This window comes from Lepidochelys kempii, chromosome 6 (genome assembly GCF_965140285.1).
Source record: "Lepidochelys kempii isolate rLepKem1 chromosome 6, rLepKem1.hap1, whole genome shotgun sequence".
NCBI classification, from domain to species: Eukaryota; Metazoa; Chordata; order Testudines; family Cheloniidae; genus Lepidochelys; species Lepidochelys kempii.
This window is the reverse complement of record NC_136385.1, coordinates 16,235,728-16,263,274: the sequence shown is the minus strand read 5'-3', so window position 1 is coordinate 16,263,274 and position 27,547 is coordinate 16,235,728. Positions and strand designations below refer to the sequence as shown.

At 54.9% G+C, this 27,547-nt stretch overlaps 1 protein-coding gene across 4 annotated transcripts; it reads right to left on the bottom strand.

The window, feature by feature from the left end:
• Window positions 1-12,858: 12,858 nt before the first annotated feature.
• SAXO4 (stabilizer of axonemal microtubules 4) lies at window positions 12,859-25,612 on the bottom strand. Of its 4 annotated transcripts, XM_073350605.2 has the most exons (15): window positions 25,546-25,602; window positions 21,629-21,827; window positions 21,366-21,515; window positions 20,529-20,646; window positions 19,977-20,130; window positions 18,430-18,558; window positions 18,025-18,088; window positions 16,356-16,459; window positions 15,750-15,809; window positions 15,245-15,331; window positions 14,918-15,049; window positions 14,735-14,829; window positions 14,297-14,461; window positions 14,118-14,201; window positions 12,859-13,658 (listed from the first exon to the last, which is right to left on the bottom strand). In XM_073350605.2, exons 3-15 carry the CDS (start codon window positions 21,469-21,471, stop codon window positions 13,577-13,579), a joined length of 1,380 nt encoding a protein of 459 aa, XP_073206706.1. In that variant the 5' UTR covers window positions 21,472-21,515; window positions 21,629-21,827; window positions 25,546-25,602; the 3' UTR covers window positions 12,859-13,576. The 4 variants fall into 4 exon arrangements, 3 of the variants coding, with proteins under 3 accessions (XP_073206706.1, XP_073206707.1, XP_073206705.1); XM_073350606.2 differs by lacking the exon at window positions 21,629-21,827 and having other exon boundaries at window positions 25,546-25,612; XM_073350604.2 differs by lacking the exons at window positions 21,629-21,827; window positions 25,546-25,602 and adding an exon at window positions 24,686-24,936.
• Window positions 25,613-27,547: the final 1,935 nt, after the last annotated feature.

The following is a 27,547-nucleotide window of genomic DNA, read 5'->3' as shown; positions in this document are numbered from 1 at the left end:
ACTGAGAGACTCCCTACCCTCCAACAGCCACCACACCCCAGCTCCACCCCCTGTACAACTTCCTCCCCTGCTACCCCCACCACACAACCCAGCCCAGCTCCACTGAGAGACTCCCTACCCTCCAACAGCCACCACACCCCAGCCCCACTCACTGTACAACTTCCTCCCCTGCTACACCCACCGCACAACCCAGCCCAGCTCCACTGAGAGACTCCCTACCCTCCAACAGCCACCACACCCCAGCCCCACTCACTGTACAACTTCCTCCCCTGCTACACCCACCGCACAACCCAGCCCAGCTCCACTGAGAGACTCCCTACCCTCCAACAGCCACCACACCCCAGCCCCACTCACTGTACAACTTCCTCCCCTGCTACCCCCACCACACAACCCAGCCCAGCTCCACTGAGAGACTCCCTACCCTCCAACAGCCACCACACCCCAGCCCCACTCACTGTACAACTTCCTCCCCTGCTACCCCCACCGCACAACCCAGCCCAGCTCCACTGAGAGACTCCCTACCCTCCAACAGCCACCACACCCCAGCCCCACTCACTGTACAACTTCCTTCCCTGCTACACCCACCACACAACCCAGCCCAGCTCCACTGAGAGACTCCCTACCCTCCAACAGCCACCACACCCCAGCCCCACTCACTGTACAACTTCCTTCCCTGCTACACCCACCACACAACCCAGCCCAGCTCCACTGAGAGACTCCCTACCCTCCAACAGCCACCACACCCCAGCCCCACTCACTGTACAACTTCCTCCCCTGCTACACCCACCGCACAACCCAGCCCAGCTCCACTGAGAGACTCCCTACCCTCCAACAGCCACCACACCCCAGCCCCACTCACTGTACAACTTCCTTCCCTGCTACCCCCACCGCACAACCCAGCCCAGCTCCACTGAGAGACTCCCTACCCTCCAACAGCCACCACACCCCAGCCCCACTCACTGTACAACTTCCTCCCCTGCTACCCCCACCACACAACCCAGCCCAGCTCCACTGAGAGACTCCCTACCCTCCAACAGCCACCACACCCCAGCCCCACTCACTGTACAACTTCCTTCCCTGCTACACCCACCACACAACCCAGCCCAGCTCCACTGAGAGACTCCCTACCCTCCAACAGCCACCACACCCCAGCCCCACCCACTGTACAACTTCCTCCCCTGCTACCCCCACCACACAACCCAGCCCAGCTCCACTGAGAGACTCCCTACCCTCCAACAGCCACCACACCCCAGCCCCACTCACTGTACAACTTCCTCCCCTGCTACCCCCACCACACAACCCAGCCCAGCTCCACTGAGAGACTCCCTACCCTCCAACAGCCACCACACCCCAGCTCCACCCCCTGTACAACTTCCTCCCCTGCTACCCCCACCGCACAACCCAGCCCAGCTCCACTGAGAGACTCCCTACCCTCCAACAGCCACCACACCCCAGCCCCACTCACTGTACAACTTCCTTCCCTGCTACCCCCACCGCACAACCCAGCCCAGCTCCACTGAGAGACTCCCTACCCTCCAACAGCCACCACACCCCAGCCCCACTCACTGTACAACTTCCTTCCCTGCTACCCCCACCACACAACCCAGCCCAGCTCCACTGAGAGACTCCCTACCCTCCAACAGCCACCACACCCCAGCTCCACCCCCTGTACAACTTCCTCCCCTGCTACCCCCACCGCACAACCCAGCCCAGCTCCACTGAGAGACTCCCTACCCTCCAACAGCCACCACACCCCAGCTCCACCCCCTGTACAACTTCCTTCCCTGCTACCCCCACCGCACAACCCAGCCCAGCTCCACTGAGAGACTCCCTACCCTCCAACAGCCACCACACCCCAGCCCCACTCACTGTACAACTTCCTTCCCTGCTACACCCACCACACAACCCAGCCCAGCTCCACTGAGAGACTCCCTACCCTCCAACAGCCACCACACCCCAGCTCCACCCCCTGTACAACTTCCTCCCCTGCTACCCCCACCGCACAACCCAGCCCAGCTCCACTGAGAGACTCCCTACCCTCTAACAGCCACCACACCCCAGCCCCACCCACTGTACAACTTCCTCCCATGCTGCACCCACCGCACAACCCCAGCCCAGCTCCATTGAGAGACTTCCTATCCTCCAACAGTCACCACACCCCAGCTATACCCACCATAAAACCCCCACAACCCAGCTACACCCACTGCACAACCCCTTCTCCTGCTATACCTGCTGCGTAACCCCCCCAGCCCAGCTACACTGAGAGACTCCCCTCTCCTACAGCCACCACACAACCCCCACCCCAGCTACACTGAGGGACTCCCCTCCCCTCCTGCAGCCACCACACAACCCCCTTGCCAGCTACACTGAGGGACTTCCCACCTATAGCCACCACACAACTCCCCTCCTAGCTACACTCACCATAGGTCTCCCTGCATACCACCACCGCCAAACCAACTTCTGCTACATCCCATGTGAACACCTTTCCACAACTCCCTCACAGAGACACACCCCTGCACAACAGAGGGTCTTCTGGTTAATCAAAGTAAGAAGAAGATATCCCTGGCTACTCTTGTTTGTGTATCCAGGAGTAGCAATGAGCACCCCAAGACTTGTCACTGCCTTGACTGCTTGGCAAGTACCACTGCAAATGCCACTGCCTCAGAAAGTTTTCCTCTTCCTACTAACAGGACCTGAGGTACTCTCTTCCCTGGGTTTAACTGAAGCCGGCTTCCTTTTGTCCAGGTTCCTTCAGACACATCATTGCCATCCTCTGCACCGGAGATGTAGAGCTGGGTGTCATCAGCCCATTAATGGCATTCGATCTCATGGGATTTCAGTGTACACTCGAGAATTCTCCAACCAGTCCTTTCTTCTTCCAGTCAGCCTCACCTCAGTCCCCAGAAAAATCATGGAGCAGGTCCTCAAAGAATCAATCCTGAAGCACTTACATGAGAGGAAAGTGATCAGGAACAGTCAGCATGGATTCACCAAGGGAAGGTCATGCTTGACTAATCTAATCGCCTTCTATGATGAGATTACTGGTTCTGTGGATGAAGGGAAAGCAGTGGATGTATTGTTTCTTGACTGTAGCAAAGCTTTTGACACGGTCTCCCACAGTATTCTTGTCAGCAAGTTAAAGAAGTATGGGCTGGATGAATGCACTATAAGGTGGGTAGAAAGTTGGCTAGATTGTCGGGCTCAACGGGTAGTGATCAATGGCTCCATGTCTAGTTGGCAGCCGGTGTCAAGTGGAGTGCCCCAGGGGTCGGTCCTGGGGCCGGTTTTGTTCAATATCTTCATAAATGATCTGGAGGATGGTGTGGATTGCACTCTCAGCAAATTTGTGGATGATACTAAACTGGGAGGAGTGGTAGATACGCTGGAGGGCAGGGATAGGATACAGAAAGACCTAGACAAATTGGAGGATTGGGTCAAAAGAAATCTGATGAGGTTCAATAAGGATAAGTGCAGGGTCCTGCACTTAGGACGGAAGAACCCAATGCACAGCTACAGACTAGGGACCGAATGGCTAGGCAGCAGTTCTGCGGAAAAGGACCTGGGGTGACAGTGGACGAGAAGCTGGATGTGAGTCAGCAGTGTGCCCTTGTTGCCAAGAAGGCCAATGGCATTTTGGGATGTATAAGTAGGGGCATAGCAAGGAGATCGAGGGACGTGATCGTCCCCCTCTATTCGACATTGGTGAGGCCTCATCTGGAGTACTGTGTCCAGTTTTGGGCCCCACACTACAAGAAGGATGTGGAGAAATTGGAAAGAGTCCAGTGAAGGGCAACAAAAATGATTAGGGGTCTGGAACACATGACTTATGAGGAGAGGCTGAGGGAACTGGGATTGTTTAGTCTGCAGAAGAGAAGAAGGAGGGGGGATTTGATAGCTGCTTTCAACTACCTGAGAGGGGGTTCCAGAGAGGATGATTCTAGACTATTCTCAGTGGTAGAAGAGGACAGGACAAGGAGTAATGGTCTCAAGTTGCAGTGGGGGAGGTTTAGGTTGGATATTAGGAAAAACTTTTTCACTAGGAGGGTGGTGAAACACTGGAATGCGTTACCTAGGGAGGTGGTAGAATCTCCTTCCTTAGAGGTTTTTAAGGTCAGGCTTGACAAAGCCCTGGCTGGGATAATTTAACTGCTTTGAGCAGGGGGTTGGACTAGATGACTTCCTGAGGTCCCTTCCAACCCTGATATTCTATGATTCTATGATTCTTCATATGGCAATCCCCTGGGTACACCTCAAATCACACTAACAATCCCTGCTCATGCAGCCAGCCATACAAAACAGGACCCATCAAAACTTATCCTCCACACCCTCAACCAACACATACACACAGCACTGCACCAGTCCTGTCTTCTCCTTCCACCTAATCCACCCCCCACACTCACATCCAACCAACAACCTCCAGCATACACCCAACCAGCTTTCCTGGGCATGCACAAAATCACTCTTGCTTACAAACCTAATGAAGGTCTTCCCACAAGACCCCAACCATCTCTCTCTAATACACTCAACCAGCCTTGAGTTGGTTGGAACTCAGGCAGCTCACGTGGTTTGGCTTAGGTTGGCATTTAGATAGGCAAGGTCTCCCAAGCCAAGCATCTTTTATGGCTTGGATTAGGCCAGCAGCTTGCATGGCTTGGATTGGGCAGGTACACTGGAAATTCCTTTGATCAGGAGAGTTATTCCTTTATCAGTTAATCCTCTGGTAGTTTAGCCTCAGGGGTGGAACTGTCTTCATAGCTCTATCTTGTGAGCATATGGCAGGCAGTGACAATCATATAAATAATAAACCCTGTTTGTCCCCCTCCCTGTAGGAATGTCATGATACCAAAGAAGGTTCAGGCCTGTGTCCCAGTCCCAGCTCTTGATTGGGATGGGGTATTTCTGTTTGTTACCCACAGGCCTGGTAGGTTTGTTGTGAGTTCCTGTGAGAGGCTGGAATGAGAATTGTGCTGACAAGAGTTTATTGATCTCCCGACAGAGTGAAGCCAATTAGCCCAGAGGTTACAAGAGGTCACAGCATCTGCCTTTACTTTCCCCCCTTCCCTTCTCATTTCATCTAATTCATTTTCCACCAAATCATGTTGAAAACAAAACTCCCCCATACTTGGTTCATCCTGTATCTTTTCAGTATCCCCTTCCTCCCACTTAATGCAGCACACAAGAGATCCGCATGCCCACATACATGAACTCCTGTGTCCTACAACAAAATTAAGAGGCACATACGCAAACATGCTGACCTCATGTACATGCAGATCTGTACACCAAATGAACTCACCTCCATGTACCTGGGCATATGCACACAAGGACACATACATGTATGGTATTTGTGCACAAATATGCCCACATAAAGAACAAACATACACATTAAAATTACATGCAAACACAAAATGCACTGAATTTGCACCCATGCAGTCTATGCCATACACAAATACTGAAATCACCTACATCCCTATACATATCTGCATTCACACACACACCTGTGTCCCTAAATACACAGAGCAAACAGGCACACATACACAGTATTTGTGCACAAATATGCACATGTAAAGAACACATACACATTCAAATTACATGCAAACAAACACACTGAATGTACACCCACGCACAAGATATGCCATACACAAATATTTAATTCACCTACATGCCTAAACATACATGTATACACACACAGAAAACTAATGTACATTCGCACACAACCACATGTGCCTAAATTCATACAGCAAACATATACAAACATGCATGCGTTTCTGTTCTGTTCTGTGTAGATTCATATACCATGCCACCACTGTGGTATCCAAAGGCTTACACACACCAAACATCCATGCACACACAAACATGCATGCATGTGCATGTTAAGGGACAGTACATAAACTCCCACGTCACCCAGCCTGGTTTCTTTCAGAGACCTAGTCATCCTTATCCCTTTTGAGATACTGGGTTTTGACTGCCCTGCACTGACCCTTGTGTCCACTGCATTCTGAGAAGACAGCAAAGATCTGCATCAGTACCTTAGAGCTGGTGGCCCTGCTAGAGATGATGATCTGGCTCCTCGGCTGGTGGGAATGGACACAGTCAATGGATTTATGCTGATGTACACTAGCTGTGCATCTGGCCCTTCCTTCAGCTCATTCCTTGCCACCCTCAATTCTGTTCCACCCCAAGTACCTACTCTTCTTACAGTAATGTTCCCAAACATTGTCCACTAGTTGCTTCACTCATATTCAGTGAGTTTTAAATTATCAAGTCCTGGCTCCTCTCCTGTATCCAGGTTCTGCTCATGGAAACTGTTGCATCTCCTCATCTTTTGAATTTCCTAAGTCTCCTCTCCTCCAGAAATAACTAAAAAAGCCATAATTTCTCTTCTTCAGCACAGCCTAGCTACTTTGGTTCAGTTTGAGATCTTCTTATCTTCTCTCCTCCCCTTTTTTCTATTCTTCTCCCTGTGGCTGGAAGTGAGCTGGAGAAGACAGCCACCTTCTCCAGATCCATTCACAACACCCCCTGCCTCATTCCCAGGTTAGAGAAATAGCTTAACAACCCCAGGCTCTGAAGTACCAGGTGGAGACCCCACTGTCACAGAAAAGGATCATAAGCAGAACCAAGACCCCTGGTACCATAGATCCCAGCCCCTACCCCCATTTTTTGCCATCTCATCCCACCAAGACAAAAGATGCTTCGAGATATAGTTATCGATCAGCAGTTGTGTATCTCTTATTGCCTCTTACACATCCCTCCAGGTGTTTTGTACTCAGCCACTCTCCTGCCTTAGTTCCCTGTTCAAATCAGCTGTGTCATCCACAAGACCTTCCCTGGGAAAAATTATACTCAGACAGCCCTCCAGTGGCCACTGTCCCAATGACACTCTCCCATAGATTGCATGTGGGATACTGTACTTACTCAGGCAAAATTCCCACCAATGTCAACAGGAGTTTGCCAGACTAAAGACGGAGCCTGTACTAAATAAGGAACCAAATCAATGGGGGTTTTGCCCAAGTAAGGAGAGAGTGTAATGTGTGTCCGGTTCGTTCCTGTGCTGTAACTACAGATGGGGCAACCCAGGGTCCTGTGTTCTGGTAGTGGGGGCTGAGATTCCAAGTCCCTCACGTCTCATTGCACAATACCTCAGTGCTAACCGTGGGATAAGAACATGATTAGAATATTTTTGATTAGCTAAACTAGATAGTCTGAGGTCCATTCCCACCACCACCATTACTAACACACTTAAGAGCTGAGAATTCACTCACAGGGATTGGTCAGGAAGCCACTCAACCCCCTCTCACAAGCCTGGGTCCAGCTGTCCTCATCCCCTTTACTCCCCCCTCATTGCCCTAGGTCAGGTCAGCCTCTCACTCCCCTTTTCCTCCTGGGTCAGCCCAACATTCTGCCCCACCCTTGTTAATGGTGCATTGCTCAGAACAAACAGCCGCCGCCTGTTTGACCAGCCAGAGAGCGTGTGTCTGCCCGGGTGTTACTCTGTCACACACGGACTGACTGAGAGGCAAGAATTGCTGCTGTACAAGAAATGCTCAGGAGCAGCCAGTGTTACTCACAGCGTGTAGACACCAAACAACCTGTAACAAAACTGGGAGCCCCAGAATCTCAGAACCGTTCATTAATTTTGGGTGCCCCACCTGAGTTCCTGAGGCACTGAGCTCTGGTGTTATTTGTGTTACAACGGCACCTAGAGGCACTGACCAAGATCAGGTCCCAGAGTGCCAGGCGCTGCACAGGTGCACTGTGAGAGACAGTCCCTGCCCCGGCAGAGATCAGGGCCCTGTTGTGCCAGGCGCTGCACAGACACACCGCAGGAGCAGTCCAAGTCCTGGTTGAGATCAGGGCCCCTTGTGCCAGGCGCTGCACAGACACACAGTGAGAGACAGCCCCTCCCCTGAAGAGTGCCGAGTCTACACAGACAAAGGAAGGATCATTATCCCCATTTTACACGTAGGGAAATGAGGCTCAGAGAAATGCAGTGACTTGTCTAAGGTCCCACATGTCTGGGGCAGAGCCAGGTACTGAACCCAGGTCTTCCAGTGCCTCAGCTCCAAGCCCACCCTTCCTTTTGTGCACCAAATCACATTGTTTTCCTTGGGGGTTGGGGGCGCTGAGTGCCTCTGTAATTCAGACCCTAATTGTCTCCGGCTGTGATCAGTTTTCATTTTAAACACAGCAAAGGACGCCAGAGGAGAAAGAGCAGCCTCACCAGCTCATCAGCCAGCGGCCTGCACACCAGCCCCCCTCTGCAGGACTCATTACACAAACCCAAGCGCAGGCTAGAATGGTTGCTGCATGCACCTACTGCCAGGCCTGCTCACGTGAGCCCCGGCTTTGCCCGTGGGCATGCATGGGAGGGGGGAGTTAACCCTATTCTCACTAGCAAGCTTATACCAAGCAGCACTCGTGCACAGCACAGGGCCAGCACGTGCAAACAGTGAATCACACGCAGGCCAGTACGAGGGCCTGTCATAACCACACACGTACGTGTATGCACAGCCACAACGGGGACACACCTGAGCCTGTGCTGTGGTGGATGCTCCTCTCAGGCCCTGATCCAACCACATGGAAATGGACAGTTGTCTATTGCCTTCAAGGGGAATTGGAGCCGGCTCTTACACCAGGCAATGACTGTGACTTACTACTGGGGTGAGCCATCAGCTGGTCAGTCTCCTTCATACACCCCCTGAACAGTGTACCATGGTTCAGTCCTTGCCAGCTCTCCCCTTATCCCCAGTCATTCTGTGGCTGGGTCCCCAGGCTAGTTATTTTGGTACTAACTCCTCCTCAGTCCTTTATATATCCGTTGTCATGAGTAACGCTTGCTCTGAATGAGTCTCACTCCAGATGGTTGTAAAGGTAACAGGGATTTTTTTTTTCAGAGCTATGTACAGCCCTGTCTGTCTTCTGAGATGAAGTCAACAACCCCAGCATACGTTTCAGCTCCACACCCCTATGCTCCTTTCATGCTAGGGCAGGGGTGGGCAAACATTTTGGCCTGAGGGCCACACCTGGGTGGGGAAATTGTATGTAGGGCCATGAAAGTAGGGCTAGAGCAGGGGGTTGGGATGCAGGAGGGAGTGCTGGGTGTGGGAAGGGGCTCAGGGCAAGGGGTTGGGGTGCAGGAGGAGTGTGGAGTACAGGAGGGGGCTCAGGGCAGGGGGTTGGGGTGCAGGCAGGATGCAACAGGGGGCTCAGGGCAAGGGGTTGGGGTGCAGAGTGCAGGGGGGCTCAGGGCAGGCGGTTGGGGTGCAGGAGAGCTGCGGGGTGCACGAGAGGGCTCAGGGCAGGGGGTTGGGGTGCAGGCAGGATGCGGCAGGGGGTTGGGGTGCAGGAGGGGGTGCAGAGTGCAGGGGGGCTCAGGGCAGGGGGTTGGGGTGCAGGCAGGATGCGGCAGGGGGTTGGGGTGCAGGAGGGGGTGCAGAGTGCAGGGGGGCTCAGGGCAGGCGGTTGGGGTGCAGGAGGGGTGCGGCAGAGGGCTCAAGGCAGAGGACTGGGGGGCTTGGCAGGCCAGGGGTTGAGGTATGGGGTGCAGGAGGGGTTCAGGGTGTGGGCTCCGACCTGGTGCCGCTTACGACAAGCAGCTCCATGGTGGCAGCAGCACGCAGCAGGGCTAAGGCAGGCTCCCTGCCTGCCCTGCCCCGCGCTGGTTCCTGCAGTGGCCAGCATGTCCGGCAGTGGCTCCTGGGGGTGGGGTGGAGCAGGTGGCTCCGCCGTGCGCTGCCCTCGCCTGTGGTACCACCCCTGTAGCTCCCATTGGTCTCCTTTCCCCCATTCCTGGCCAATGGGAGCTGCGGAGGGCAGTGCTAGTAGGTGAGGGCAGCGCCCCTCCCCCCGCCCCCAGGGACCACAGTGACGTGGTGCCAGCCGCTTCTGGGAGTGGCATGGGGCTAGGGCAGGCAGGGAGCCTGCCTTAGTCCCGCTGTGCCACAGGGCTGGCAATCCCGTGGGCCGGATTGAAATCCCTGACAGGCTGGATCCGGCCCACGGGCCGTACCCTGTACTAAGGCATTGCTGGGTGCTCTGAACAGCCATGAAACCGTGGTCCATTACCTAGCACATCATCATTCGCTGGGATCACCTGCCATGTACAGGCGTACACACAAACGTGCAGACAGGCATGGGGTTCACGCAGGAATGCACACGCACACTCAGAGTCAGATCCAGAACCGCTGCGCACTCAAACACAAATGCAAGCAGCACAGGGAGAGCCATCTTGGGAAAGTGAAGCTAACCCAGTTGAAGAAATAGAATCCCATAGATAGATGTGAAATGGGAATGAGAAATCCAGCCGGAAGTTAGGCTAAGGCAGAGATCTGGAGTTATAAGGGACAGGACATTAGACGTGATTGGACAGCAAAAATTTTAAAAATAGTGTGATTCTGTGCTATACAGGCAGAGGTAGTGGACAGGGCACTGAACTGGGATTCAGGAGACTTCGGGTCTATTCCCAGCTCTGCCACTGGCCTGCTGGATAGTCTTGGGCAAGTCACTTTGCCTGTCTGTGCCTCATTTTTCCCATCTGTAAAATGGGGATAATGCTTCTGCCCACCTATTATCATGATCCTCATAAGGGCAGGGAGGTCCTGCTATCTGGCTCTGCTGACAGACCAGCTGTAGTTGGGTTGGGGTCCCACCTCACCAGAGAGGCTTAAAGGAGATCAGAGAAGCATAACAAAAAGAACCAGCTAGGCTGGAGGGGCTGGTTTATGAGATTAAAGGAGTGAACTCTATCCTGCCTGGTTAAGCCAGGTGGCAGTGGGGAATGTGACAGTCTGGCAGTCCCTGCAGCATGTCAAGCTGATGGAGGGATTCTTGCGGGGGCGGGGATGTGGGTGGAAGGAGGGAGGGGAAGTAGAAATGATGAGATGAGGGAAAATTTAGGCTGCCTACCAGGAAAATGTTCCCAGCGGTGAGATCCGTCAGATTGTGGGAAGTCGGCCACTTGGGACACGGAAACTAGACACAGTTATGGGGGAGAATCTAGCCTAGGTGTACAGGATGGGCTATGGCTGATGGAGCCAATAGGATTTACCCATCTCTAAATACTCCTGCACACACTACAAACATGATGCAGGCCATGACACACACACACACACTCAGAATTCACCCCCCACTTGCAGTTTCCTTTCACATCTAGTGTTACATGTGTTAACTCGAGGTTCTGAGTGAGCTGTAGCCAGGGAAGCTGTGAGATGTAGCAGGATTGCTGGGCAAAGCTACAGCCCCCAGCCAGCTTCCCCTCTGCAGAGTGTGGGGGGGGAGATCAGGTGTCGGCAGGCTCAGGTGTGCTGGAAAACAGAGCTGCAGCAAGGCATTGTTACCTGCAACATGAGGCCAGCTTGTTTGGTATCACTGACTGCACTCAGTGTTGTCAAAGTCAGAGGCCCCAACCCAGCTCATGAAACATGCACTAGGAAATGAAACTACCCTCCAGAGAGCAACATGAGAGCGGGAAAGAGGGAGATATCATGGTTTGGGGCAGAAACTGAGACCGAGGGCAGGAGTGCAGAGGGTGTGCATTGCAGTCCCAGGAGCCAAAAGGTCAATACTACACCAAACAGGGAAAAAGCCTACGTCTTATATCACCCCATGCAGGGAGATCCCACTGTGCATGTGTGCATCATGCCAAGCTGGGAGCCTAGAGACCCTATTGCGTGTGTGTGCGCATCCCACTATGCTGGGAGTGTGGAGACCCTACCCATGTGCACGTGCAAGCTTAACACCATTCCGTGAATTGAGACCCCGCTGTGTATCTATATAACATTACACCATGCTGGAAGGCTGGAAACCCAACTCTGTCTTTGTGTGTATCACACCATGTTGGGAATGTGGAGCTCCGACTGTGTGTGGGTGCATGTACACACCATGTTGGGAATCTGGAGACCCTACTGTATGTGAGTGCATCACACAATACAGGGAATGTGGTATGCGTGTGTGTATATATATCACACCACGCTGGGTGTCTGGAGACCCTGCTTTGTGCATGTACCATCACACCATGCTGGGAGCGTGGAGACTACTCTGTGTATGTGCACCTCCCCGTACAGTAGGTTATGGGGCATGGGAAAGGATCCTATTACCTATACATCACCCCATGAGGTGCCGGTGTATTTGGGACATGCGAGGGTGTGGGAATCGAGCTGCCAGCCATTTGGGATGGGGAGGGGAGCCGTAGGAAGAGAGTCATTAAATGCAGTGCGTGTAGATGCACAGTGTGACAGGACTGGGAGGAAACGCAGGGGTGTGTCAGACTGTATATTAATAGGTACCAGCTGGCAGCTGAAGAGACAATTCCAGCCCATCGCTCTGCTATTACCCCTCTCCCATCTGGGTACCGCCACAGTGCAGCTGCTCCTTTCAGGGCACAAGGGAAAGCTCGCCAGTTGGTTCCTAACACACATGCATGAGCGGGTTGGCATTGCCGTGCTGGGGCACCTGAGCCAGGCAGCATCACCACACAGCTGCCTCCACCATCACAAACACCACTGTGATTGAGCCGTGAAAGAGAAACAGTCAGGCAGAGCGGGGATTGCACCAGGCAAACCCAGAGTTACTCAGCTGGAGTCAGTGCAGGGACCTGGATTAAGGTCTGGAGAGCAGCCGCTGGGTGAAGACTCCTCCGAGCAGGCGAAGGGCAGGGGGACATTACAGTGTGACCTAGCCTTACTGGTTCTGAGCATGCATCTGCAGGGCAGGTTCAGTCACCCATCTCCAGAGCTCAGCAGCCTCCACTGGGTCTCGGGTGGCCTTAGCAACAGGGCTACATTTGAAGAACAAACCACCAGATCCTCCACTGCTGTAAAAGAGCCTTGTTCCATTGATGGTAATGATTTAATGGTCAAATCGAGGCAACCCTGGTGCCGGTGAACGCTACAAGTCCCCCAGGGCAGGCGAGAACAGCCCTAGGCCCCATGGGAACAGCCCCCAGGCCCTGCAGGGACAGTGCCAGGCCCTGCAGGGACCCTGTGGTGAGCTGGGGTAGCCCAGCTGGCTGCAGCACATATCTAATGGTTAACTCCATTCACTGCTGCACACACAGGGCCCAGCTTCCCTTCTCAAGTCAAAGGGCCTGATCCTGTGTGGTGCCAGGCACCCTCCTTTCCAACTGCTCAGCGCCGAGCGGGATGGGGCCCGAATGCCAAGAGAACGGAACTTCAGGGCCCAGGACACCCCCAGCCAGAGCAGCCAAGGTGATGGGGAGGGGCTGCACTCCCCTTTCTGCCAGGAGGCACCAGCTGATCCTTCAGGTGCAAAGACTCCATCCAGCTCCCATGGCAGCACATGGGTGCCACGACCCATGGGATGAGAGCTGGGGTCAGCTCGCACAGCAGAGGGCTCCCCGATGAAAACAGCAGCGGACGGGGTGGAAGGGCATGCTGGGGTCCCCGGGGAAGAGGAGAAGGAGAAGTTTATGGGGGCCATGGGGAAGAAGAGGAGAGGTCTATGGGATCTAAGGGGAGGAGGGCTGGCAGCTAGGCCAATGAGAACCAATGAGCCTTCACTGGGTGGTGATTTCTCTTTACATCATTGGAAAAGTAAAGCCCTTTAGGAGATGCTGAAGCTACTGCCTCGTCAGGGGAGACCAGCCCCGGAGTCCCTGCCTCGCCAGGGGAGACCAGCTCCTGCAGGGTGGAGACACAGATCTGCAAGAAAGCAAAGAAAAGGCAAAGCGGTCCTAGAAATCTGGCAAAGTGGGGAGAGGGACCCCAAGAGAGGAATGGAGAAGGTGGAGTGGCTCTGTGGAACTCATATCACCTCCTCAAAGGCTGGGGAAAGGACAGGGATGAGGATTGGCAGCCGTCATGCTCTCCACTCTTCATAAGGGCCTGGGACTCCCTTCCCAGCGTCCCCTGAAAGGAAATGCCATGAGCTGTGCCCTGGAGGAAGTCCTCGCTGTGGAGCAGAAAGCCTGATCCAGGCCTAGCAGATCCTGACACCTGGCCTCATTGGCTCCAGCACCAGGGCCAAGTGCTCACAGCTGACTGGCCAGGTCTCTGATGAGTGCGTGCCCTGGTGCTCCACTGCATAGCTGGGAGGCAGCACAATCCCAACCCCCCTGCCCTGGGAGGTGCTCAGTGAGCTCACGCAGGCCCCTTACCTACTCAGGTACGGCGGTTTGGTAGAGAGCAGAGAAGCGGCTGTTGTGAGGGGTGTCGCGATAAAACGGGTCCACCGTTGTGATCGTCCTGGGAGTGGAGGGGGAGAGCATCACAGAGGGAAGAGGAGGGGCAGGAGGGCGTCAGGGACAGGGTGGAGGGCAGTGGGAACCAGCCAGCCTCACCGGCCGACATGGGGGTGGACCCGTCTCAGGGTCTCCGTGGCATTGGGATCTGTGCCCAGTTCAGTGATGTGGTTGTTGGTGGCGAAGCCACCCGGCTGTTGGGGCTGGATCCCTCCGCGGGTCCATCCTTCGCGGTCCACCCCCTTGAGGGTGTTGTCATAAAACCTGCCAGAGGGGAGGAAACAGAGTCAAAGAGCGCTGCATCCTGCTGGGTCCATCAGCTGCTCAGCCCCCTCCCCATAGGCCGGGCGACCCCCTTCCCTTTCCCTGCCCACACACACCCGGGCAGGGCACCCCCACTCAGACCAAGAGAGACACAGGGCATGCACATGAAGAGAGGGGAGAGCGCTGGGGGAGGCAGGGTAGAGCTCCCCCAGGGGCAGGGTGGGCTGGCTAGAGCTCCCCCAGGGGCAGGCGGTGGCAGTATTTCAGACTCACTTGGAGTTGTAGCTGCTCAGGTACTTGTTGGGCAAGTCCGGGTCATAGGGGGGCGTCACATACTTCTTGTTGTTGATGCTGAATCCGGAGAGTTCCTGGGGGAGGGACACAGGGCTGAGCTGGCCAGGCCCGAGGGGACCTGCAGGACCCTGGGCAAGCAGCACAGGCCGTGCTCACACTCACCTTGTTCCCCACGTACTCCCGGCCCAGCAGGTTGGTCTGGGTCTGCGGGGGCCTCTGGAACCCTCGGAACTGAGTGTGGCTCAGGGGCCCTGACCCCCCGGCCCCAGGCTGGGGTGCTGCGTGCGGCAGGCCCTGGGGGGCAGGAGGAGACCAGTGAATGGGGGGACAGTCACAGACGGGGAGGGAGGAGACTGAGAGGCCAGCACACAGACAGGTTACAGGTGGAGAGGAGGATGCAGGCAGACAGGGAGGACTGAAGGCAGGATGGGGGATGCCAGTGGAATGGTGGGGGCAGGCAGGTTGGAGGAGGGGAGGCGGGTCGCTCACCATGGCACTGAGGCCGTTGTCTTTGTCCCGGCTGAATCCCGTCTCTCGCTCGGAGCCCTTCGACAGCACGGGCAGGAACTCATCGCCCTGTCAGGAGAGGGACAAAGTGATGCAGCCTGGGGCAAAGTGTCACCTCCCCCATTCCAAGGACTTTGCAGCCACCCAGTTCACCTGCACAGGGGGAGCAGGGCAAAGGGCGTCACAGCCCAGCCTCTGCGGGGTCACAGGCCCTGATCGCACTGGAAGCCACCCAAGCACAGGGGCTTGGCCACCTATTACAGGACCCTGGGAGAGGGCACTCCAAATGGCTTTCCCAGCATGGAGCTATGGCCCAGAAAAGATCCTAATTCTGCCCTCCCCACTTAGTCTCTGCGTGACTCCCCCACTCTGCCCATCCTGCCCCCCATGTCTGGGTGACCCTCCTACCCCTCCCACCCTTTAGCCTACCCTTTGCCATCCTCCCTCTGCTCCTCCTTCTCTCCCCCCTCCCCCCGGCCCCTCTTACATGGGGGAGAGCGCTGGGCAGGAAGTCCGTCTTGGTGATGCTGATGCCAGGCTGGCTCCTCTGCAAGGGAAACGCTGGGCAGTGAGGCCCCTTCCCCATGCAGGATTCCCCTGACAGGCTGGGCCAGGCCTGGTCAACTCCTCCCCTTGGGATCTAAGGGGGATCCCTTGAGATCTTACTAAGGAATCTGCCGGTGTATGGGGCTGGCCCATGACATGGGGTCCCCAGGCTGGTAGGGATGAGGCCAGGCTGTGGGCGACATTCCCCATGTAGCGGATCTGTGTGTGTTGTGTGTGTGTGTAAGTGGGGGGGAAGGTGTTTGGGATGCTGGGCCCCAAACAGCTTTGGCATGTGTTCCAGGGCAGCCCTGATGGGGCACAGGATCCTTCAGCCTCACCCCAGCTGCCGCTCAGAGACGGTTCTGAACAAAACGGGCGGGGGGAAGAGAAACCCACTGGAGAGGCTGGGAAACCGGGGGCTGGCAAGCTGCACAGGGTCCTGGGTAAGTCTGGGCATGCACAGCTGGGTCACCCCCAGGTCCAAAGGGGACGCTGTGCTCCATTCAGAGACGACCACCAGGGGGGCGGGCCAGGGCCCAGCACCTACTGGCTCTCCCGGAGGAGGTGGCAGGAAGGCAATGGGGTTCTGCTGGGTGCCCTCAGTGAATCCCGTCTCCTCCTTGGCTCCTATCGTCTTTCGCTGTAGGAAATCTGTAATGGGAGATGAGGCAGGGGAATACACAGTAATCCACATTCCCAACCCTGGGCAACAACCAACATATCTAAGCCACCTAAAGTCACGTAACGCCGCACCTCGGGGTTCGAACCTCCGACCTCTGGCTCTAAAACCACCAGCCTCTCCAGCCAGAGCAGAAAGATCAGCTCCGTCAATGAAGGCTGGAGCTGGCTCATCAACCTCCATTTGGTCTAACCACTAGAGGGAGACAGGGCCTCCCACAGGGCAAGCCCGACTTGTGTCTGCATTAGCCTCACACTTAACTGGGCTGCTGATTGAATGCAAAATGAGGCGCACATGGGAGCTGAGAGCACCAGAGAGGAAACGATCGCTGGACAAGCCAATGGATTTAGATAAGCTGGACCGTGACAACTGTGGGACCAGCCCAAACAGGCGTGGGAGGAAAGATCTCGAGGTGGCCCGTGGGTAGCTAAGATCACAGGGAGGGCCCCAGGCTGTTTGGGAGAAATAGCAAGGGAGCCTGGGCTTGGGCCGTGGCATAGCGGTGCAAGTGGATGGGGGCTGCATGTGGAATCCTGCCTCTGACGCTCCTGGCCTGAAGGGTGACCTCAGCGTAGGTGGCTGCATGGAGGTGAGAGCGATCATAAGGACAAAGAACCACGCGAATGACAGGGGTGAGGTTGTGCAGCCGGCATAGTCTGCACAGGAGACAGGAACTGGGAACCCCAGAATGCCTCATGCCCACGGGACAATTCAGAGAGCTCCCCACGCTCCCCCCACCCTAGGAACCCCACACCCCTTACCATTCCCAGACAGTTCTAGCCAGTAGAAAGCATGGTTCACCTAGGGTTCCCTTCGTGATAGGAGTTCCAGTAACACCCCCTCTCTACTTCCCCAGCGTCAGTAAGCTCGTCAGCAGGGAGACCCCACCCTTTAAGGCTAGAGGGACAGGGGGTTGTGCTCCCAGGCAGAGGACAGAGAGGGCTGCCGGGTGAGGATAGCATCTTGCACACAGCGCTTTCCATCCAACAGACCATAAAGGGGTTTCCAGTAAGACTAGGGATCATTTCCCCATCACTGCAATGCAGCCACCTGTGAGCTGGAATGTGCTTACCAGCTCACAGCGACACGACACAGTGATAGGACAGGCAGGGGAAACTAAGAGCACAGCCAATTGAAACTGCTGGGGGAATTTAGGGAGGCAGAAGGTAAGCGCCTGAATGGGAGTTTGATTGGGAAACCATTTACAAGTCCTGCTCTTAGCAAAAGTTCCAGGGGATCTTTAATAACCACAAGCAGTCAGGTTTCAGGATCTCGGCTTCCTGTCTCAGCCAAAAGACAGCGTCCTCCAGCAGTGCAATGGCCCCTGGCCCCAGGATGGGGCATTGGCTCATTACAGAATACCCGGTGTGCCTTTCCAAGCCATGGCTAGGCCCAGTGCTGCTTAGACAAGGAGGGGATGGCTAGGAATTGGAAGAGTACAGGTGTAGCTCCTATGGGTTAGCCTATGGCAGAGGCCTGGTTAGCTGCCCCAGGACATGGCTCAGGAGGGTGCGAGGGGCTCCAGGAAGGACCGTACCTGGCTGGCCAGGAATGTCGAAGCGGAACTTGGAGTTATACTCTGTGGACATGTACAGAGGGCCCTGCAAGGAGCAGGAGAGAGCGAGTGAACGGGGGGAAAACAGTCTTGCACCCGGCCTGCCAGTAGACCCCTACCCACCTCCCCAGCCTAGTACCCATCCTGCCACCCACCCAGGGCTCACACACACCCTGCCAGAAGACCCTCACCCACCTCCCCTGACAGGAGCCCTCCACTCTGGTGCCAGGGTATCTCCCCTTCACTCCTGCACGCAGACACACCAGGGCTGTCCCCCTTGCTTTGCTGCAATGCCCAGGACAAATGTCTGGTGGCTCCCCTTTCCATCTCCTTTGTTCTGGTGCCGGCAGTGGATCAAGGCCCAGGGAGAGCCGGTCCTGTACTCACGTGTCTGGCATTCTCCCCCTCGACGGAGCCTTTCCCCTGTGGCTTGTGCAGGTCGGGGAGCTGTCTGGGCTCCAGCCCTGTGATGGCTCGTGGCCCCTGGTCCCGCGTATCGAAGTGGACTTTCTTAACCTGCAGAGTGAGCCCCTTTGGTGAGTCCCGTGGCAGCGAAGCGCCAGGTCCCCACACAGCCAGGATGGGCAAGGCTGCACAGGGCACTGCTGAGCCTCTATATCCCCACAGGAGTGCGATCAGAGCCAAGGGATGGTTTATATGGACCTTTGCTGCAGGAGGTGAAGGGGAGTGTCCAAGGGGGGGAGGAACGTCGCAAGTGTACACACCCCTGTACGTGTGTTAAATCAGCGCTTCCAGACGCTGACTGCCTCTGGATGTCCCCAGCTGCAGTGCAAGCCCCCACGCCCTACCGCTGCTGCCAGCTCTAAGGGGGAGAGTCCATGCCCATTCAGTCCTTGGCCTCTCTGCTAAAACTGCCAACCCACCCCAGCTGTGCAGGCACTACATGTATCAGGGCCACCTGCCCAATCCAGACTGAGACCTCCCCGCAAACTCCTCATTTCACACAGGCCACCAAGCAGTCAGTGGGTAACCCCACCTCTGGGGTCACATCATGCCAATGGCACCCACCCCCCCACGGAGCCCGCGCTGAGGAGCAGACCACAGCGCTTTCTAGGCCTGTGGGCACTCATGAACACTGTCGGGTTATTTGTACTCCCATCCGAACAGAACCAATGTGTGCTATTGTTTATTATTTGTGTTGTAGTAGCATGTAGGAGCTGCAGTCACTGACCAGGCCCCGTGGGTACATTTACACTGCATTGTAAACCTGGGTTTGCAGGACCCAGGCTTATGGACTCTGTTTCCAAGCCTACACTGGAGTGCCCACACTGCATTGTAATCCTGAGCTTACAAGTGCTGGACCAGGGTCTCACAGCTGTGCTAACATGTCCATACTACACTACGCAGACCTCCTGACTCGGGTCTGCAGCTTAAGTTGTGTCCACACTGCAAAATGCCAGGGCTTGGCCCCAAGTCAAAGTCTAGCAGGGTCCTATGACCTGGCTCTTGGGTGCTTGCTGACCTGAGTCAAACCGATGTATGTGTGGATGGAAGGGGGAATTGGGTTCAAACCTGAGTCAGAACCTGGGCTTTGCGTGCAGTGTAGACATACCCAGAGGTGCTAGGTGCTGTACAGACACAAAACCAGGATGAGCTCTGTCCCAAAGACCTGATGATCTAAGTCAAGAGACAACAGATGGATACAACCAAACCTAATTTTGTAAGTTCCATTTTCCTTGTTGCACGTAGTTAATAAAATAAAAGGGTCGTTTTGTGTATAGTTATTAAAGGGTTAGGGCCCTCTCTGTCCCCAGCCCTACAATCTAGCACTAGCTCTGGGATGGAACGTACCATCTACACAATCCTCTAGCCACAATGTCACCAGGCTGCATTCCCAATGGCAAACCCATGGCAGACAGGATCTTGATCCATGAGCTGGCCAGGCCCAGCGTCGGGGCTTACTGGACACTTACGGCTTTGGTGGTAGGGAAGGAAATAGGCTTGTCTCGAACAAACCCGCTCCCCGGCTGGTAGACGCTCCAGGGCAAGGGGTACTTGCCATCGGGCAGCTGGAGGGGTCGGAAATGCTTGGTGGTCACCGTGTCGTAGTTATCCTGGAGGAGCTGTCTGAAGCAGGAGGAAGAGAACAAGTGTGGGATAATGATAGCTAGGTCTTCTGTAGATCTCACAGTGCTCTAGAAAGGAGGTCAGGGTCATTACAGATGGGGAAACTGAGGCACAGGCAGGGGAAGTGACTTGCCCAAGGTGGCAAACCAGGCCAGTGACAGCTCTCCTGAGGCCCAGGCAAGTGCTCCATCCGCTAGGCCACACTGCAGGACAGATCCCAGCTCTGCACTGATACACCCACCTCCTCAAGGGGTGAGAGGGGAGTAGTGAGGGAGACCCGCCAACCTGGGGATGAACGCCCCAGGGTGGGAGAGGGGTCTATAGTCCATGGGACGGTCCCTACCCCGCACACAATCCCAGCTGTACCCAGGCCCCTCATCTCCACAAGGACAGCCTACCCCATGGCTGGATTATCCACTTCATCCAGGCTGGCCTTGTAAGAGACGACAGGCCGGTAATTGGATTTGTACCCGGCTCCGGAGTGATGGCCAACACGAGGATGGAACCTCTCCTGCCCTGCCGAACAGAGCAGGGGAATCGCAGATATCAGCCACGCAGGCAATGTGGGGGCCCATAGAGAGAGAGACACTTGTTCAGGGAGGGAGACGCTTCCTGTTCCTCTAATACTGTTAGAGCCTTTGAAAGGACTTGCTCTTCCAGGACAATCCCCAAGCACCAAATTGCAATGGCGCCTCAGCAGTTGGCATCACCAGGGATTAAACTTGGGAGACTGAGCTGAAGCAGCAGGTCCATTAGACTGGCACCAGGGCAGGACTCATACATGGCTATACAGGCTTTGGCCACCAGAGGGGACCAGAGGGCACAGATAGTCAGTTCAAGACGATGTGGCCGTGGATGAGACAGGGACAGGGCCAAGGCTGGTGGGGAGCTGTGAGAGAGATTCAGTCCTTAGTGGGTTAGCGCTGGGGACACAGGGGCCTTGCTAGGGAAGCTGCCCTAGGCCTTGGCCCTGCTGGGACACTGAGGCTGGGGTCAGGCCAGCAGTGGATAAGTAGAGCACAGTGGGAGGGAAGCGCTGCTGACTGGCTCCCTGAGCCCACTGGGTCGGTGGCTCCCCAGGGGGTGATGGCCGGCACACAGGGATGCAGGGAAGGCCATTCACATGGCCTGCTGGGGCACCAGCTCCAGGGCTGGCATGGGCTTCACCATCCCCTCCCCTGATCCTTCATGGCCACACATGCCCCGTCGGGCACCGCTTGCTGTGGGGCCCTTACCGTAAGCCGTGCCGTAGCTCGTGGCGTAGAACTTCAGAGGGTCCACGCTCCCACCAGCACTCGTCCTCACATAGGGTGAGACGCCACCTAGGGGGAGGCGCCCCATGGCAGAGGGAGAGCTGGATCTCTGGGGGGCAGGGTGCCCAGTGGCTATAGAGACAGAGGACGTGGTACAGCTGAGCATGGGGGCAAGATCGCCACCCACCCTGCCTGGCTCAACTGCTCCTCCGGTGTCTCCCTGGCGATGGAGTGTGAGGTCATACCTGTGGCACTGTGATGTCAGAGCAGGGGCAAGGACAAAGCCCAGCTCTGAGCCCATTGCCCTTCCGGGGTAGCAAGCCAGCGGATCCCAGAGCCAGAGGCAGGAAAGGACCACAGAGGCCTGGATCTCCTAGGAACGGAAGGGCCCAGAGCCCTGAGACCCAGCATCACAGTTCTGAAGCCAGGTGATCCTGCCGGGGCCTGGAAGTGACAGGGAACCATGCTGAGCCCAGGGGCTATGGGATACTTTCTTGGACACCCTGGGGCCGCGAGTCATTGTGTTACCCGCCTGCCTCAGTGAAGGAGACTTTTGGTGGTAGCTGGTGTCCTGACCCCGCCAGCCCTTCAGCCACTCAAGGACTCTCCCAGCCACTCAAGCACTCTCCTAGGGCTGTGCCAGCCCCTACTTTGCCTTGAAGGGCAACACTTGGTGCACCACAAACTCCTCAAAATCATCCCCCCGTAGTGTCCAGCCCCTGACACTGAACCCTCACAGTAACTACTATGACAGGTTTCAGAGGAACAGCCGTGTTAGTCTGTATTCGCAAAAAGAAAAGGAGTACTTGTGGCACCTTAGAGACTAACCAATTTATTTGAGCATGAGCTTTCGTGAGCTACAGCTCACTTCATCAGATGTTTACCGTGGAAACTGCAGCAGACTTTATATACACACAGAAATCATGAAACAATACCTCCTCCCACCCCACTGTCCTGCTGGTAATAGCTTATCTAAAGTGATCAACAGGTGGGCCATTTCCAGCACAAATCCAGGTTTTCTCACCCTCCACCCCCTCACACAAATTCACTCTCCTGCTGGTGCTAGCCCATCCAAAGTGACAACTCTTTACATAATCAAGTCGGGCTATTTCCTGCATAGATCAATAAATTGGTTAGTCTCTAAGGTGCCACAAGTACTCCTTTTCTTTTTAGTAACTACTATGTTCTCTACTCTCAAGGGAACAATACACCCACCAACTTGTTATACTGGAACGGATACTCGATTGACTCAAACAACAGAGCACTGGCATCTCTTTACAGGGACAACGAATCGGAGTTTATTAACAAAGGTTAAGATTTAAGAGCTGCCGAGCAAGGGTAGTAAGAGCAGCCGGTTACACATAAAACCAAAGGTTCAACATGTGTCTTAGAGTCTAAACAACTTTTAACAGGTGAAAATCTCATCTAAGGCAAACCTTCCAGCATCACTAGCCCAGGAGACAACTTTAATTAATGGGAAAAGTGCTGATCTTTTTGCTGCCTCGCTGAAGGTGTCCTTTTGCCTTCCCCTTATGCCCCCCCAAAGTTCATTGTCTTTGCACCCCCCAGACAGGACAGCCCCTGCAGTCTAGTCTACAGTGTCTTCCCATCCTCCTGGGTATGTCGTAGACAGATTTGGCTTAATTTACATGATACAGAGACATATCTTCTCTCCTGTCTGGCAGAAACCTGTGGGTCAGCTCTGCCTGGTTACAGATTTAAAGACACAGTGCCAGGATGCACACATCACTTTTAAATGATATCCTCAGTGTTAGAATATAGATATTCAGGCCTGTCTGTAAAGGCCTATACTCTAAGAATTTAGGTGTATTCTTCTCACTAAGCTAGTTATAGAGGTATAAAAGAAAGAATCAAATCACTGTCTGCCGGTGTAAGGGCCTTCTCTTACTGTGACAGTCTGAGGCCCTGTGCTTAGACTAAGGCCTTTAGTGAAGCAGCAGAGGCAGCCATAAGCTGGGAAGCGACCGGTCACCTCCTCACATTCCAAACTAGTCACATTGAAATAAGGTGCTATTGGGCTGTTAGGAATACAATCCTGTCCTGATTGTGCCTATCGCCTCCAGAGAAAGGGAAGTGCCTAGAAGATGTAAAAGGAAACTTAGTTTGATAGCATCCTGTCTGGCAAGAATTCACTTATCAATAGCTGGGATGTGAAATCCTCATTTCTTTCAGAGTAACAGCCGTGTTAGTCTGTATTCGCAAAAAGAAAAGGAGTACTTGGTGCCACAAGTACTCCTCATTTCTTTGTTGTTCTGTCACTGTAGTCCCCATTTCCCTATTGTTTGTCTGTATAATCTCTGTCTGGTTCTGTGATTGTTTCTGTCTGCTGTATAATTAATTTTGCTGGGTGTAAACCAATTAAGGTGGTGGGATATAATTGCTTACATAATCATGTTACAATATGTTAGGATTGGTTAGTTAAATTTAAGGAAAATGATTGGTTAAAGTATAGCTAAGCAAAACTCAAGTTTTACTATATAGTCTGCAGTCAACCATGAAGCGTGTGGGGGGGGGGGGAATGGGAACAGGGAATGGGGGTGGGGAAATTGGAATCATGTTTTGCTAAGGGCAGGAATGGGAACAGGGACATAGGTGTAAGGCTCTGTGGTGTCAGAGCTGGGAAGGGGGACACTAAGGAAGGGAACTGGAATCATGCTTGCTGGAAGTTCACCCCAATAAACATCCAATTGTTTGCACCTTTGGACTTTGGGTATTGTTGTTCTCTGTTCATGCGAGAAGGACCAGGGAAGTAAGTGGGTGAAAGAATAAGCCTCCTAACACTCAGTACGTACATTTCACAATGGTATTAGTGACCAGCGTGATGCCAGCTTTCATTTGATACCTTACACTACGCTATTTCTGGATACATACCATGACAGTGTGGTGCTAGGTGTAGTGAGTTTGTCAGTCCTGTTAGATGTTGCTGTTACAGGACAGGGAACCCTTTGTCAGTTGGCACTGAGGGGTTCAGAGGGTCACATACTAAGAGTGTCACCCAGAGAGTTACCAGGTGATAGCCCTAAAGGGGATTTTTCTTTCCCTCCTCTCCCGCCCCCCAGGCTCCTCTTTCGGCTTCTCTTCCCCCCTCCCTGAGCCCTTCTGCTCTGGCTCCCCAGCACAGAACTCTCTGCACCTGTTGATGGAGCTCCCCAAGCCTGGCTATCCATCCCATCTCTGCGGTTTTACCCAGTGCAGACTAGGGATTAGCAAGAGGCTCTGTCTCTACAGAGAGGACGATCTGGCCCTGCAGACTGGAGTGTGCAGACAGTCCAGGAACTTACCGGAGAGGGTCAGGTCCAGCACAACTAGAGGCTCAGATGGCAGGAGCACGTGTGGATCCCCCACACCCATAAAGAAGTGGCAAATGCTGAGCATCTTCTTGCTGTGCTCTGCCCGAGGAGCTATCCTTATGGACTCTAGACGCACCAGAGAAGGCTCCTCCAAGCTACTTCATGGCACCTGGCCTTTCTGCTGCTGCCTGAGTATCTCAGGGGCTTCTACCCACCTCTGAGTTCCAGGGGTCAGCACAGGAATAAGGTGTGTTGGTACTTTTCCAGGCTCTGCCCACAACCCAAGCTCCACCTCTGTTCAGCGATAGGGCAAATCGCGGAGCAAGAGAGGCAGATCCGAGGGGAGAGCCCTAGGCCAGTTTGGGCCCTGCCATACCACTGAATCCAGCCCAGCTCCAGCACGTGTGGATGGGCCAGCAGCCCCTGCTCTTCCACCGTCAGCCAAGTCCAATGGCCATAAAAAGGGACACTGGCTGGCCCAACAGAGGGAATTCAGGGTCTTTCACCTCCACTGGCTCCCATCTTACCCCAGGCTGCACATAGGCAGACCTTGGTAGATAGCTGTTCAGATCCTTGGGGGACGGTGGGGGGTCTCAGTGAGCAGTATAAACCCATCATGGGTATTGCCACTGGCTGCCCCTTCTGTTGGAACGCTCAGCAGAGACACCATGGAGCCAGCCGTCCCCTCTCAGCGCTGAGGGTCAATCCCGCAGGGACAGGCTGAGCCGCACTTATCTGGGCTGGGGACAGAGGGATCATATGGGCAGCTTCCCCCACTTGCTCTGCCACCTCCCAGCTCTGCCCACCCCCCGCCCTGCTCCCACCGCCCTCCTGGGGCACTGCCCCCTTACCTGCCCCAGGCGAGGCTCTGGCAAGGTCCTGGCAGGCGCTGGGCAGGGTTAGGAGCTCACTGGAGGAATGTGCAGGCCTGCCCAGTCACAGCTGGTATCCTAGCGACCAGCGCCTAGCAACTGGCTGGAGAAACAGGACAGCTTCCAGCAGGAAGGAGCTGAGGCCCCCAGGGACCTCAAAGCAATTTACAAGCACTCTACAAGCACTTACAATGCGAGCCAACATCCCAGACCAGGGCTGCAGGGATTTCCAGCCCTGCTGCCTGATCGCAGCGCAGGCTGATAAGGCCCACCCAGCCCAGATGCTCCTGAGCCACACAGAGGGCACTACAGAGGCACAGGTGCCCAGAGTACACAAGCACCCACTGCACACATGTCCCAGCATTACCAGAGGCACGGAGAGCAGCCAGTGTGGTTGTGGCCAAAGTAAGAGGCGACTGCATTAGGCAGACAGAAAGCAAGGGGCAAGGAGATACAGCCACAGGACGCTTGGCTGAGAGTGGAGGGATTGGCCAGGTCATCAGGTAGCAAACCCAGGGGAGCCTTCACCTTGCTTAGCTCCCAGCCCTTCAGCATTCAGGAGGCAGCAACACCACATGGCCTTTCCTTGATACTTCAGCTCAGGTTAATCTCCCTTGATTCTGGTACAGCTCCTGCTGAGTCTCAAAGACACGGAGCTGGGAATCTTTCAAGGGAACAGATCAGTTGCTATGTGTCCCTGCTTCACCCTTCCTACCAGCCACAGGTCCTGTCTTCTGCCCACTTCTCTGCCCTGCAATGAAATGACAGGACCCATCCCCCTCCCTGTAACAATGAGATACCTAAAAACCTACTGTTTCCAGCTATCCAGAGTCAGCCCCCACCTCTTCCCTTCACCACCCCAGGGCTCTGAAAGCCTGGCCAGCACCTTAGGTCTCCCCATTGCAGAAGCTGCTCTCAGGAAAGGAGGAAGAGAGAAGAAGAAAGGAGGAATGAAGGCCTGGCCACTGTAGCTAAAGCCCTGCATAAATTGCAGGGTGTTTGTCACAGCTCAATGTTTGAATTTCATGGGACAGGCACGACTGCCAAGACTCCCCTTTCCCTGCCCCAAACTGCTGCAATTTTCCCCATGGGATGGTAGAAGCAGGCATCCTGGCTTCAACCTCCCGCCTGAAGCCACAGCTACTCATGGGGGCTGGCGACAGGTCAGTCCTACCCTGGGAAGCAAGGTAGGGTGGTGAGCCAGTGCAGCTGTTTCACCACATGGCACCAGCTGTCCAAGCCCATCTCGGTCCAGGCTGCAGCTGCTGCTCCCTGCCTTGCTGGTGGGGAGAAGGGGACGGCATCAACACCACATGGCGATTAGGAGCCCTGGGCTCTCTAAACCTACAGCAGCCCCTGGCAGGCCCAGGGAAACACTGCAGGAGCTGAGACTAGGATCTGCACTTGGCACACAACCAAGTGTGTAAGGGGGCCGTACCCTTGCAAAGAGGTGGAGGGGAGTCTGGAATCCATCTTTTCACCCCACTTCCTCACACACCATCTCATGCACCCAGTGGCAGATCCTGGGCTCAGCCCTTGCCATGTCTCCCCTGGGCCTGCTGCTGAGCCAGGACTCCTAACTGCAGCATTGTCAGCACTGCCCCCCTCTCCCTGCTGGCCAGGTGGGCAGCTGTAACAACAGCCTGGGCTGGATGGTCAGTGTCATTTGGTGAAATCAGCCCAGCCTGCATCCATTACTGTGAGTTGTTTCATCCCCCGTTCAGTCTCCCCCCTCTACTGGAAAAATCACAATATTGGGTTAATTTCAATGCAATCCCTGAAACCGTGATTTAACAGGGCCTTACCGATAACACAAGAGAGAGATGGCAGCCTGGCCAAGTGCATCCTGAGACCCCTCCCTCCTCCTTTCCAGCTCCTTTGCTCCCCTTTCAGGGGAGGGATAGCTCAGTGGTTTGAGCATTGGCCTGCTAAACCCAGGGTTGTGGGTTCAATCCTTGCCATTTAGGGTTACTGGGCCAAA